This window comes from Schistocerca piceifrons, chromosome 3 (genome assembly GCF_021461385.2).
Source record: "Schistocerca piceifrons isolate TAMUIC-IGC-003096 chromosome 3, iqSchPice1.1, whole genome shotgun sequence".
Classification (NCBI taxonomy): domain Eukaryota; kingdom Metazoa; phylum Arthropoda; class Insecta; order Orthoptera; family Acrididae; genus Schistocerca; species Schistocerca piceifrons.
This window is the reverse complement of record NC_060140.1, coordinates 109,109,688-109,124,015: the sequence shown is the minus strand read 5'-3', so window position 1 is coordinate 109,124,015 and position 14,328 is coordinate 109,109,688. Positions and strand designations below refer to the sequence as shown.

General features: G+C 38.5%; 1 protein-coding gene across 1 annotated transcript in view; it reads right to left on the bottom strand.

Annotated features, from left to right (window-relative positions):
- Positions 1-14,328, bottom strand: part of LOC124789901 (hemocytin-like) — a 543,737-nt gene that overhangs the window by 263,210 nt on the left and 266,199 nt on the right. Inside the window, exons 36-37 of the mRNA XM_047257418.1 lie at positions 6,392-6,608; positions 2,920-3,059 (exon numbers count right to left, since the gene is read on the bottom strand). Coding sequence (XP_047113374.1) covers positions 2,920-3,059; positions 6,392-6,608 — 357 coding nt within the window. The remainder of the gene's footprint in view (positions 1-2,919; positions 3,060-6,391; positions 6,609-14,328) is intronic.

The window sequence follows — 14,328 nt, the reverse complement described above, 5'->3', positions numbered from 1 at the left end:
CAATTTGTTGAATTGTCATGAGTTTACATGTCACTATCATATGATAACTCACTATGCGTCACCTGCAGGAATCTTTTCCATCTGTTCCTTTATGCAACTACTGGAAACACTACTGCAATTTTAGAGAATGAGATACAAAGTTTAGAAAATTTGGAAGTGTATATAGAAATCTAGCTCCAATGTTTAGCTAAGGAATGAGTTACAGAAGCAACACATATTCTTATGCTTTTTTCCCCCAAGATCTTGGATGCATAACATCTGTTACAGGGATGGTGGACACCAAAGGCATAAAAGTCATCAAGAAAGCTATCAGGAGTTTTGGTTAAGCTGACAGACAATCACTAACAACCTATTCAATAGACAAATTGATAATAATTAGTTTGAATCTGACAATACACAAAACAGCTGTGGTTAGTGCTCAAAGGCATCATAAACCATAGTATAGATAAATATGTCCTGGGTAAAATATTAAAAGACAGCAGAGATTCACCTTGACTTAATATGTAGTACCATTTGGAAAATGTTGCGAAATAGAGGCTACTACACTTACATTACAAAAGATGATGTAGGAAAACAGAGAAGAAACATAATGGTAACTTATGAATTTATAAGAAAGGCTATGTGTGAATGCAACAATAGTTACCACTGACAGATCCTTGAGAAAATTCTATCAGAAAATCCTAAAAAAAATTCACAGCCCAAGTAAAGTCAGTGAATGGATCTAACTAAAACTTTCATTCAATCTTTGAAGGACCAGCTTTATGTTGAAAATTAAGACAGCAGACAGTAAGGCAGACTACTGTTTTTGAAAATGGACTCACATTTGAAGTTACTACATTTGAATTTACAACTATGTTTAACCATGACATAGATTAATAAGAGTTATCGAAATAAGTACACATGATACTGAAAAATGATTCAAACTACTAATACTAATTAAGAAAAAAAAACAGATTCCTGTTACATTTTATATTGAATATGTTGTGAGTTGAATTAGTTTCTTTCCTTATTCATTTTGATCAATAATTAATCTTTCCATGTGAACAGAATAAGAATGCACATCACTCTGATGCACAAAAAGAATAAAAGAATGTATGCATAAAATTCAGAGCAATATTAGCAATGTTCACCTGTTGTAGGATGCTATAACATATCTTAAGCCCTATATAATGGAAACCCCAGGTTGGAATATCGACAATATAAAGAAAAACAGGCACGATAGAAACACTGTTACACATTTAGCTTTTGGCCAAAGCCTTCTTCACAAAAGGAAACACACAGAGATTCATTTACACAAGCAAGTGCATCTCATGCAAACATGACTGCCATCTCTAGCAGCTCGGACTGGAATACTTGTATTTCCTTTTCTGAAGTAGTTTTTGCCTGAAAGTGTAATAGTCTTTTGCTTATGCCTCTCTCCAACTCAACATATCATCTTTATGATGAATAGCAATCTCCTTTTCCTTATATTGTTACAACCTAAACAGCTATTCTGGAAGACACAAAATGACAAAAAACTAGAGTTCGTGTCAGGAAGTTCAGTGATGAAGATGTAGATCACTATTGCTCTCTCTTTAGAGAAGAGCAAACTGGACTGATGTTTGTAGTTCAAATAATACAGATGACAACAATATTATGAAAAAGATAAGATTGCTACTCAACATACATCGATGTTGAATAACAGGCATGCACAATAAAAAGATTGCTACACATCTGAATTTTCAGATAGAAGGCCTTCTTTTAGGTAAAATGCACACACACACACACACACACACACACACACACACACACACATATGCAAGCACAGTTCTGACACACATGACCACCATCTCTGACCACTGAGGCCTGATTGCGAGCAACAGCGCCTGATGGGAGAAGCAATCCATGGGTGTTTGGGGTAAGGAGGAGGCTGGAGAAGGGAGAGGGAGGGACAGTTGGGCAGGGGTAGGGGAGGGTAAAGTGCTGCTTTTGGAAGCTTGCAGGGACATTGAGGAGACAGGGAGGGCAGCTAGGTGCAGTCAGAAGGTTTTGGGAGGGGGGGGGGGGGGGGGGGGAGGTGGAAAAGGAGAGAACCAGATGAAGGGGAAAAAAGGCTAGTGAGTCCATGAAGGCTGAGGCCGGAGGGTTATGGGAACATAGGATATATTGCTTGGACGGTTCCCACCTGTGTTGACAGAAGAATCCATACAGTGCAGGCTGTGAAGTAGTCACTGAAGTTAAGCATGTTGCGTTGGGAAGTACGTGCAGCAACTGGGTGGCCCAGCTGTCTCTTGACCACAGTTTGTCAGTGGCTGTTAATGTGGACAGACATGCCCAGAAACAAAGCAGTACAGAAGTTGCAGCTTTGTTTGTAGACCGTATGACTACTTTCACAAGTAGCCCTGCATCTCATGAGATAGCTGATGCTTGTGACTGGAATGAAGTATGTAGTGGTGGGGGAATGTGTGGGACAGATCTTGCATCTAAGTCTACTGCAGGGACATGAGCCATGAGGCAAGTGGTTGGAAGCAGGAGTGGAATAGGGATGGATGGCTCATATCCCGGTAACAAACAGATCAGAAGCAGACAAGTCTGGCAAATGAGGCAGGCACATGCATTTGATTTTTGTACTTTCTTATGTCCTTCTGTTGTGGCTTCATGAATATGAGATTTGTGGCACTTAGCTCCAACTTGCTGGTAAAAACAATACTGCTCTGTGTAATCCTTTAATTATGGGTAGAACGTCTCAAAAATTTGGAGATAAGCTTTTGTATTGCCTCAGTAATCAGGGGAAGTGGGGGTGGGGGTGGGGGGGGGGGAAGAGCATAGGGTTCTATTCTATGCCCCCCCCCCCACATAACACATGCATCACAGTATGGAATAGATATTTGATAAATAAATATGCACTTAACAAGACACTCTCACGAAAGAACTACTTACCACAGTCACAAAAGAAACGCACAGCATAGTCTTCACAGAGCCTCCCATCAGCTTGTAGACGGTTGTCACACTGGAGTCCAATCTTTGGTTCACATGTTGCTGTTGTAGATGACTCAGATACGTCGACCAATCTGTCCCCACTACAGATACAACGATCACAATGAGTTAGAAACACAAAAAAGTTTTTAAAAGATGTAGCACATTTAAAATAGCATACTTATCAGCAAAACACAGAACTGTTTGCTGTAGTTTTCATTAGTCTGAAATCATCATTTCATTTGTTACCACTTGGTTAGTATGTAACTGTTTAGCACAGTACTACCAATATAAATAACATAAACAAATTATAGAAAATATCTAATGTCATGTGCAGAATAAAATAACGCAAATTAAATGAAATAGAGAAAACAGGCATTGATTAGTCAATGAAAGAACTAGGAGTCTTACAGAAGATTCTTTCAACACTGAAAACACAAACTGTTGTGTTTACATAAAATCTTGTGGTTATGTGCTTCCAGTTTGTCATTGTTACTGAAGAGAAGACAAAGTCAAAAGGTTTAAAATAGTATGGGCATCCTGCAGTTCTGTAAGAGGTTTATGGGGTCTTTCAAGTGTGATCAGTTTCCAGAAAGATTTAAGTACTCTTTAGTCAAACCATTTTATAAAAAGGGAGGAAAAAACAATGCAAATAACTATACACCAATCTCAATTCTGAGAATGTTGTATAGAACAAGAAGCAACATTTTAAATTATACAAATGTATCAGGCTTGCAATTTACCTTTGAAAGGAGTATTAACAGAAAATGCAAATTATTCCTTTGTGTGTATGGCATGTTTGATGGCAGCACGTATCTTCTTCAGTACAATAAAAGCATTCGATTGCCCAAAGTTTGCTATATTTTTGCTTAATTTGGAGAATTACTAATTAACGGAAATGCTCTCCAAAGCAACCTTTTCACACATAGCAAATAAGAACCAGAATGATGATCTTCAGTGGGAACAAACGGGATACCAGTTTGAATCTGACTGGTGTACTCTAGCAAGTAGGTAAAGGAAGTGGGGGACTGGGGGGGAGTGAAGGAAGGGGGCAGGGCGATAGAACACATATTGTTCAGTAACTGGAATGTAAAAAAGCATACACATTTACTGACATACAAATCTCACAAAGTGAATTCTTGTTATTACTGGAAAAATCTTTATTGGAAGTACCACCATCAACATCTTGTGCAGAAACCAAGGGCTGTTATCTTCATTATAAGAATAATCACCACCTTCATTGACTATGAAATGAGAAAACTTGTTTACTTTGTCTATTTTCAATCTTATTATATCCCATGGCCTCACATTTTGCTGCAACTCTACACATTAACAAAAAATGATCTTTTGTCCAGAGGATAAACTTAGTGGTGAAAAATTTGCACACTTATATACATACTTCTTTGTGGTATTTATAGTTAATAATATGAATTCATCCCTTCTTTATGCATTAAGGTAAAGAAGCGTATCAGCTGGTAACTCTGTGACCACTGTGCTGTTTTTGACATAAAGAAAAGGTGTATATACTTCATTTACAAATTCAGAAAATGAGAGCAATGAAAGCAGAATAGAAAGTAAGTGTGTTTAAATGAGTAATATATTATAATATACAACTTGCAAAGTGCAGTAGATAAACAAAATTGTTATTTTGTACAGTGCAGCTGCAACTTCCACAGTGCAGTCAATGTTTCTCAGGAAGGCTAATTGAAGATGTAGATATGTATTATGCCCAAAACACATATTGATATAAATAAAAATATATAAAAAACTGGGCAATTGTCATATTTCTTAAAATAGTATTATCCACAGTCACAGAGCTCAGCAAACAGTAAAATGGATAAGTTAAGTTTAAGACTATTAAATGATAGGTTGATATCACATAACAGTTCTTTTAGTAAATAATTCCATTAGATACTTGGTCAAACTTACGATTTCTTATTCTGTTATGTTTTATATGTCAACATATTGACAGTAACTATTTTCATTTCACGTTTCTCCAATGTGTTTTGTATTTAAAAAAAAAATTACGGGATATAAATAAATGAAGCATGAAAGTATGGCACAAAATACTATGGCATTCTGATCAAGACATTGTTAATTTTTGGAATGTGTGTGTGTGTGTGTTTACAAGGTGAACATTAATAGAACTGACAAACTGCAGGAACAGATTCCTGACATGAAACAGAAGATAAAAGGTCCTATGAACATGTATCCAGATATGCACTATTTCCTTGGTATGTTGTTGATTAATAAAGGTCCCTCCAACCAGATTCCATGTATTCCTTGTGTATTACAGGCCATGTGATTGAAGCAGCACACTGTAAGCAGCAAAATGGTCAGGTATCCACGTTGGGAACAAGTCAAGATGATGTTTGAGTACAGCCAAGGAGATGGAAATGGTCAAGAGGCAGCATGGCCATACCAAAACAAGTACCCTCACAGATGTCAACCAAATCACACAACATTTGAAGCCATTTTTGGGCATTTGAGTGATCATGGCTCTGAATTGAAGAAAGGCAGCAGACTGCACATACACCAGATTTGGAGGACCGGGATATCTTATTATGTGTATATTGCATGACAACACATGCATTTCATTCCACAGAGGCCACTTTGAACATCTGTTGTAGTATGGATGTGATGCAGCTCTGTACTGTGTTCCAGGATGATTTGTTGTCATTGCAGAGTTGTGAAAACAACTTATAAGATGTACATCAACAACAGCAATACTGGGGTAATAGAACATATTTGAATTAAATCAAGCTGGGGAATTAGATTAGGAAATGAGATTCTAAAAGTAGTAGATGGCCTCTGTTAGCTGAACAGCAAAACAAGTGACAATGACAGAAGCAGGGAGGACGTAAAGTAGACTGGCAATAACAATCAAAGTATTTCCGAAACAGATAAATCTTTAAAATTAAATGTAAATTTAAATTTTAGGAACTCTTCAGTGGGAGTATTTGTCTGGAGCATAGCCTTCTACAGAAGTGAAACATGTATGATAAACTGTTCAGATGAGAAGAGAAAAGAAGCTTTTGAAAAGTTGTGCCAGAAGAGAATACTGAAGATTAAATGGGTAGTTTCAGTAACTTATGAGGAGGCATTCAACAGAATTGTGAAAAAAAGAAATTTATTGCACAGCATGACTAAAAGATTGATTGAGAGAACATATCCAGAGAATTCAAAGAATGGTAAATTTGGCGTGGAGGGAACAGTAGGGATAAAAATTGAAGAGGGAGAACAAGGCTTGACTATAACAATCAGATTCTGATTGATGCAAGCTGGAGGGTTGCAACAAATCAATCTTCAGACTGATTATAAGTTCATATGTTTTAAGTTCAGTAATTTTAATAAACTTCCATAACAATACACTAGATATACTAGTAAATCTCGCATATATTAATACATTACAAGATAATCTATTAATTTCAAATACCTGCGATATTTGCACTGTATGTCTGTCAGATGGCGGATATCACACATAAGTGAACCAGAGGTCTGAAGATCTGAGACCAGTTCAAAGTCTCCATCCTCAGTGTGTGTCTTATTGTACCACTGTGTCCATCCTTGGTCACACACTATTCGCACTGTGGTTGCCTCTGTAGTCTGGTGCACAGCAACCGTTGTAGTCACCATTGTTGGCATTGTTGGAACTGCAAAACGAAGTACGTAAAAAAGAAAACAATTAAGCAAGGTCTCACAATCTTTACATGCAGATTAATCATTATGTCTTGAATATCCGTAATTCAAAACTGTGTGATAAACGTGACAGAAAATGCAGTTATCACATGGAGCACTAGTACAGGAGGTAAGTAAGGAACTGGTAAAGCCATACTCAAAGAAACATCCTATCAATAATTTAAAGCAGTTTAGATAAACCAGCATGGACAGTGCAAGTTTGATGTAGTTGCCTTCCTAAGCGAATGTCAAAAAGTGTGACAATTGCATGATACTGCAAAGACAAACTTAAATATTTTTCATAGTAAATTTTTAAATAATAACATTAAATGAGGATATGTGACTGTTGGAGAAAGTTCAGTATTATTTTGCTGAATATGGTCATTTTATGCTGTATATATTCTTTGGTGTAAATATTTTTTATGATAGGAGGTTACTCATATCAGTTCAAGTGTGTAAAAGTAACCAAATAATTTTTGGGAACATGATGGAAAAAAGAAGGTTAAACTGAAGATGTTTCATTACATTTCGTCAAGTCAGTCTATGCATTATAACAAAGACTGCTGGGTGTGACTGAACATACAGTATTCTAAAACTCTTGGATTGTAAAAAAGCAGGCAACAGAAAAATTCCTGGACATGGCGGAAAACTATGGCTATTGAGGATTATCTAATGCACAGAGTCAGTTGTTTCCAAACAACCATAGGTAATGAGTTAGTATAAAAACTACAGTCAACACAACTAGATTATAATTTGTGGTATTCAAAGCAGTCTTTGACAGCTATTTATTAGTTTACCACTGCTTCCCCAACAAAATTTTACAGTTTAAAGAACGAATGACTTCAAGGGGAAAATCTCTAAGAAAGATCTGTGGTACTGAAGGATGCAATTCTGATGGTTCTGAAAAACTACCATTATTTATCATTGGGCAGAGTTTTCAAAATGTAAGAACATTATCAGCTGAATGTACAGTGAACAAATTATTGTTGATGGAGTTCACTATGTTAGCTGACTGGACTGTCAACTTGAATTAAGAGTTACATGTACTGTATACCGTACAGTGCGAATCTAAAATGGTAATTAGAGATTGTAAGAAGCACTGTGTATTTGCTCTGAAGATATTTTTAACAGCCAAGATTGCATTTAATACTATGTATTGCTGATGACATGTTTCAAAAGTAAAACTGTTATCTTCTGATGGAACAGGACATACAAAACTTTTTTGATTATAATCTTAATTGTTGAAACTGGTCATTAGAAATAAATAGTACTGAATGCAAATTTGACTATGAAAAAGTTTACCAAAAGAGTAAATTTCACCAAGAAATCAAATTACTGTACTGTGATAAAATTTGATGAGACCGAAAACAGTTTTTTCTGCGTGAATTATTTAGCACAAAACCCTTTTAACATGAAAAAATATTTTGGTCCCCCCCCCCCCCCCCCCCCACTTTCATGTTAAATGTTTTTAATTGTAATACCACATCACACCTAGCAGAAAAATATGGTGTACCGGTACTCAATTCAGAAAATTTTCATACAGACCTTTTGTGAGTAACATATTAAAATCAGATATGCTGCTATGTAAGCATGGTATCTGTGACAAAAATGCAGACACCACTCATCAGTGGCTCAGTGGAGTACTCAGCTGAAAGCTTGAGAATTCTCAGCCACTTGACAAAGCTGGAAGCTCGAGAGATTTTTTCCGGTACATATTGTTTAAAATCAGTTTTTAGACAAATAATAAAATAAAGGATAAAGTAATTCAAAGCATCCAAAACATCAGCAACCTCAGACATACAAGCACCACCGCAATTCATGTCTGAAGATATACTCAGGTGAAACATACAAGAATTTCAGTATATAATTATGCAAACAAATGGATGTTCTTTGTAACTGACATACCAGAAAATCTACAAATAATGCATCTGACCAACAAAAATTGAAAGCTGAAATTGTTAACAGAAAAAGTAATGTATTCACATAAGTGCACATTTTCTAATGACATGTGACATTCTGAATACTCAGACTGAGTTATCCAATAAGATTTCCCATCAGTATTTCATAACTTACTAATACCATTCACTCCATTAACTAGAAATTTTTTCCTATTCTCTTTTTAAAATATGAAACTATGATAACAGTACAAAACTTCTGCCACTAAATGTATGATATGCCACATTAATATCCCCCCCCCCAACCCCGCCAGTCACAGTCGAACGATATTTGGTTTGACTGTGCCGTGACACTGTGTTCTGTGCTTTCATGTAGAACATGTGCGCTTTCCTAATTGTATACCATTCGGATAAATAAAGAATATTTCCACAACGTATTGTGTCTTGCATATTCTGCACCATACCTGCACCATATGGATCTACACTGGTGACATGCAATGACCATGAATTACAGCAAATACAAACCAAACTGGATACCACACATCAAAAAAGTGGCCATTGTGTAAGCACTGCGCATCACAATTCATGAATTACAAAAAAGCACGCAGTGTTGCAATGTACAGTGCTCCACAACTGACTCTCCAAAGAAGTGTATTCATAAAAGTGACAATGAAACTTGCCAGTGAAGTGCATCAGCAACTGTCGATAATGCCAAACAATTTTGTCCTCTGAACAACATATTGTGTGACTTCACAACCACCCCTGTTTCGCAAGTGGCCCATTCTGTACCATTACCACTTGACTGATCATACTCACCGTCGCTTGCTGTGAGCGATGTCTCTTCTACACTGTGCTAATCAATTTTCAACCCAGTGCTGACTGGCCCCGCACGCAGATGCACAATCTGCCTGCACTATCAACTGCACCACATATGGAAATGACACATTTGCTTATGTTACCATTGCCAGTACTTCCATAGCAACTGGCACAACAACCTACAGAGGTCACCTCCAACTGATTTAGATTTCATCCCAAGCTACTGCCATTTCATTCTGGTCAGCCCCCTGTATGGTTCTCACTGCTCATGATGTCACCAGTGATGCAACAGAATTTGTCACTCTTCTCAGCCACTTGGGTGAACATGCAGATGTGATAAGTAACATCATCCTTGTACCACCGGCAGATAACAAATGTTCTACAGCTAATGCAGCACATTTGCAACACCTCACCAGGACTCTGAAGAGAACAGTTGCAACAAGTAATTTACAATGAACAGTTAACAAAGAGAACCCCATCACAACTACTGTGTCAACTAACAATCTTAATCGACTTTCAATTGATGCCCGACCATACACTGTGGACATTGTGGATAGCTAATCTGCCATCTCAAATACAGCCTGCCATGATCACTAATGCATGGGAGCCACTAGACTATAGAATTAAATTAGCAAATAAAATTCTTGTCATTAATCAGCACCAGCTATGTGATAACAATACCACTGTGTACAGACAGCAACACCAGGCTTAGTGTAGACTGCTCTCAGTGGCAGCTGAAGCAGCCCGACCGCACCTGACCACTACTCAGGCAACTGTGTTAACAAAAGAAACTACTGGCACTTGAGATCCCCAGTCCACCACCCTAAGTCTCGGCTGGTATCATACACAGTTCAGTGACACTGCATGCAAATTCACCATGGACAGCAATACTATTTGGTTGATTATGGCTCCGACATGGCTGTGGCACCTCCAATCTCGACCGTCACAGCCTAAGAGAAAAGAGCCACACAGCTCTGAGCAGTGAACAATTCAGCAATCACCATCTATGGCTCCGAACCTCACCCATTAGACCTGGGACTCGGATGACAGTAACTTGGAATTTTTGAATCACAGATGTTGGTGAACCAGTATCGGTGTCAAATTGTCTCCACAATTCCCAGCTCTTACTGGATATGTTCAATGGCACACTGATTCAACACAACAGTGGTCATTCAGTCACCAGTGGCATCAGCTATGGGCTCCCAGAAACACAACACATCTCTCAACTGACAAGCAACAGTGCAACCTGATGGATGATGATCATCACCATCATCTACTCGGCTGCATCAACACACTGATAAAAGCTCAACATAACCAGTTTCTTTGCTTCAGAACCCACCTGGAGTCTCTATGCCTCTGTCAAGAGAATGAAATAATAAGATGGGAAATACAAAAAATGCATGAAGAGCTCACCACGCCATGACGACATGTACAAAACCTCTGACTGACATCCAGTCGAGGACAACCTTCCCATGCAAGTGAAATACATTTTCGACATGACTAAAACAGTAAGTGTGGCCACCTACACAGCTTTCACATACCAACAGCGTTAGTAACTTTGAGTCTTGCTCAAGTGCTTCCCACTCTTAATCCGCACTCCCAGCCATCCATGGACTCTTCACAAGTGTTATTCATCCAGTGGGCCATCACACCATCACAGACAGAATGATACACAGGTCCCCACCACACCTGGTCCCTCGTCCCCTCCACAGTCCAACATAGACCACACCGGCTCCCACTAGACAAACATCACATGGCCAAGGTGGCAGTAATTGAACTTTTAAAAGCAGGGGCACTCATTAAACTAGCGCCAAAGAACAAAGAAGGAAGGTGCCTTGTGTTTATGTGGCGCCTACAGAACTCTTAATGCACTTTCCATAATTGACAGCTATGCAATACCAAACATAGAGGACTTTACTCACTACCTTGGGGGTGCTTCTGTCTTCAGCATCCTGGATTGCAAACAAGCTTATCACCAAATACTGATGAATGCAGAATATTTTTAAAAGACAGCAACAGTTAATCACTTTTGGCCTGTTTGAGTACCTTTTTATGCCATGTGCCTCAAGAAAAGGAGCCCAAACATGGCAACAGTTTTTGGTCAGGTCCTACTTAAGATTCTCTTCTGCTATGCTTATCTTGACAAGATTTCACATTTTTTCTCAGGAGGATAACACATGAGATTCCAAGCCAAGACAAGTTTTCAATGTACTTACTGCAAATGGCATCATTATTAATGACAAGAAAGGCCAACTTGGCAACGTGAGGTTATCTTTCTCAGTCATGTTGCCAATGCTGCACTCATCTGCCCTACAGATAATGAATGGAACTTGTCCACCAATTACCACCTCCACAAGACTACTAGGAATTACACTGATTTCTGGGGATGATCAATTTCTACTAGTGCCACCTTCCACATGAAGTCGCCATTCAGGCTCCAATATAAGAAGCCCTAAAAGGAAAAAACACTAACAGTAAACTGAAGCTGAATCGGACCAAATTCAAAGACTGTCTCACCCAGGCAACAACCCTGGCCCACCATCATGCACAGTTAACAGTTACAAAGCATGTGAGCAGTTTTGTGACTGGCATGGTTCTCCAACAGTAAGTAGTAGGCTTACAACAACCATTCAGATTTTTTCATGAAAACTGACTCTTTGCCAAAGCAAATGGTTGACTTATGACTTTGAACTCCTCATGGTCTATGAGGCAATTTGTCAGTTCAAGGAAGACATGGAAGGCAAACCACTTGTCATCTATATAGATCACTGGCCACTAGCAGACAAATCTGTAACTCATCAAAAGACTTGTGCCCCAGACACTTCCACCACTTGGATTATGTCACACAATTCACAACTGACATATGCCACCTGAAGGGCAGAAGCAACATCATCATCGATTATCTTTCACAGGTCAATGCCATCTCTGCACAGATTGATTACAATGCATTTGCAGAATCACAACAGAGGTATAAACACCTCCTTACCTTCTCAGTGACATGACTGCGAATCTAAAGACTGAAAAATTTTGTATGGCTGATCATCAAGAAAGGTTGCAAGGAGTGGACACCCAAATGCATACCATGCTGGAAGAGCAAAGTGAGACACCACAGACAACCATCACTCTGACAGTGATGCATGCACTCTAATTTGGTGAAGTTATCAATACATAATCTCCATCACTGACCACATAATGCCACACCTCTATGAGACATGTCAGTATAATCAACAGCTAGTGACTTCAACAACACCCTGATGCATGTACCTAGTGTCCATAACCACTGATCAAGACCAACAACTTGAATCCACACTGTTCAGTGAACAATGTAACCTCTGTGGCACCCACTATTATTGAACTACCACTGCATCCATAAAGCAATGACTTTATACAACTATGCCATCACATATTGAAAGCTGCTCTTACATGCCATGGTATACACTAGACACAAGCTGTAGAATGGGTGCTGTTAGGCATACACACTGCCTGCAAGAAGGAACACTGTGCCTCCCACACAGAAGTCCTGTATGGTGAAACACTTGCCCTTCCTTCTGACTTTGTGCTTCTGGTGCCACAGATAAAAACCAACAAACTCCCTGCCCATGTTACCAGGGTAAAAGAACATATTGCACTTCTTAAAATACTGCCTCCACTACCTCACAGCACTCTTAAACTTTACATTCATAAGGCACCTGTAGACTACATCTATGTCATGTTCCATGATGTTACAATTTGGCCTTCCTTGTGGCCTCCTTATATAGGTCCAAGGTTCTAAAACATGGTACACATACATTCAACATATTCTTGAACCAAAGACACAGCACAGTATATGTAAACCATGTGAAATCTGTGTGGACACTCCAGGACAATCTGTCCACCAATGACATGTCAACTTCCGTCAAACACCACGATGGTACAACTGAGCGCAATGTGGCAACTCAAGGTACAGCTCGACACTAAAGACCTCTGACACTAAAGACTTGAGTATCAAACTGATTGACAACTTCCTCGTTGTTGAGGTTCAGCATTCTGAACGTGACACTGAAAATGGTTTCATCAGCCGCCACTTCATGCCTTCTTACAAACTGCTCAATGACGTCAACATAGTAGCCTGCACATTGCATCTATCTTCCGATGTTTTTCTCACCAACATCGTTCCTAGAACACCATACCCTTCTACCGGCACAACAAAGTAACATGAAGACTATCTACCATGAGCCAACCTCAACCCAATGCCCCCGCCAACCAATATCTCACAACAATCTCATTATGGTCACACTTGTTGCCCTCCCGCATACCTGTAAGATTACTATCTTAATGCTGTGCAACAAGAGACATGCCACTTTTCCCCCAGCATGCACCACATTGTGTAACCCCACTGACAATCGATCTTGCTTCACAACAAATGATCTTCCAAGCTTTCATGTAGAACAGATGTGCTTTCCTCGTTGTATAGCATTTGCGGAAAATAGAGAATATCTTCGTACTGTATCATGTTGTACATATTCCACATGATATCTACACTGTATGGATCTACACACATACCAATGTCAAGCAATGAATATAACATCATATGAAGTTTCAGTTTTACATTTACACACATATTTCAATAAAATTTACAGTCTGACAATATTCACTTCAATAACATAACTAATTTCAGAATCAATTTCAAAGACTGTAATGTAAAGCAGTTTTATATTAACACCTTACTGGGAAGAGCAACCACAATACCTTCATACAGCTATGCAGCTTTTGGAAACACCTTATCATTCTTGACTTTTTAATTGTTATAATTTTTATGATAATTTGAATAATTATTGAGTGTTGAATGTTGTTATTGTTATTTACAAATTCTTATACTACTTTGTGCACAGACAAGTATGGTCTGTGTATAAAACTGGAAGAAGGAGCAACTGGAGGCAGAATGAAACTAATGAGCACTTTGACTGCAGAGTAGTTGTTAGTATGCAGCTTGGTTGAGACAGTG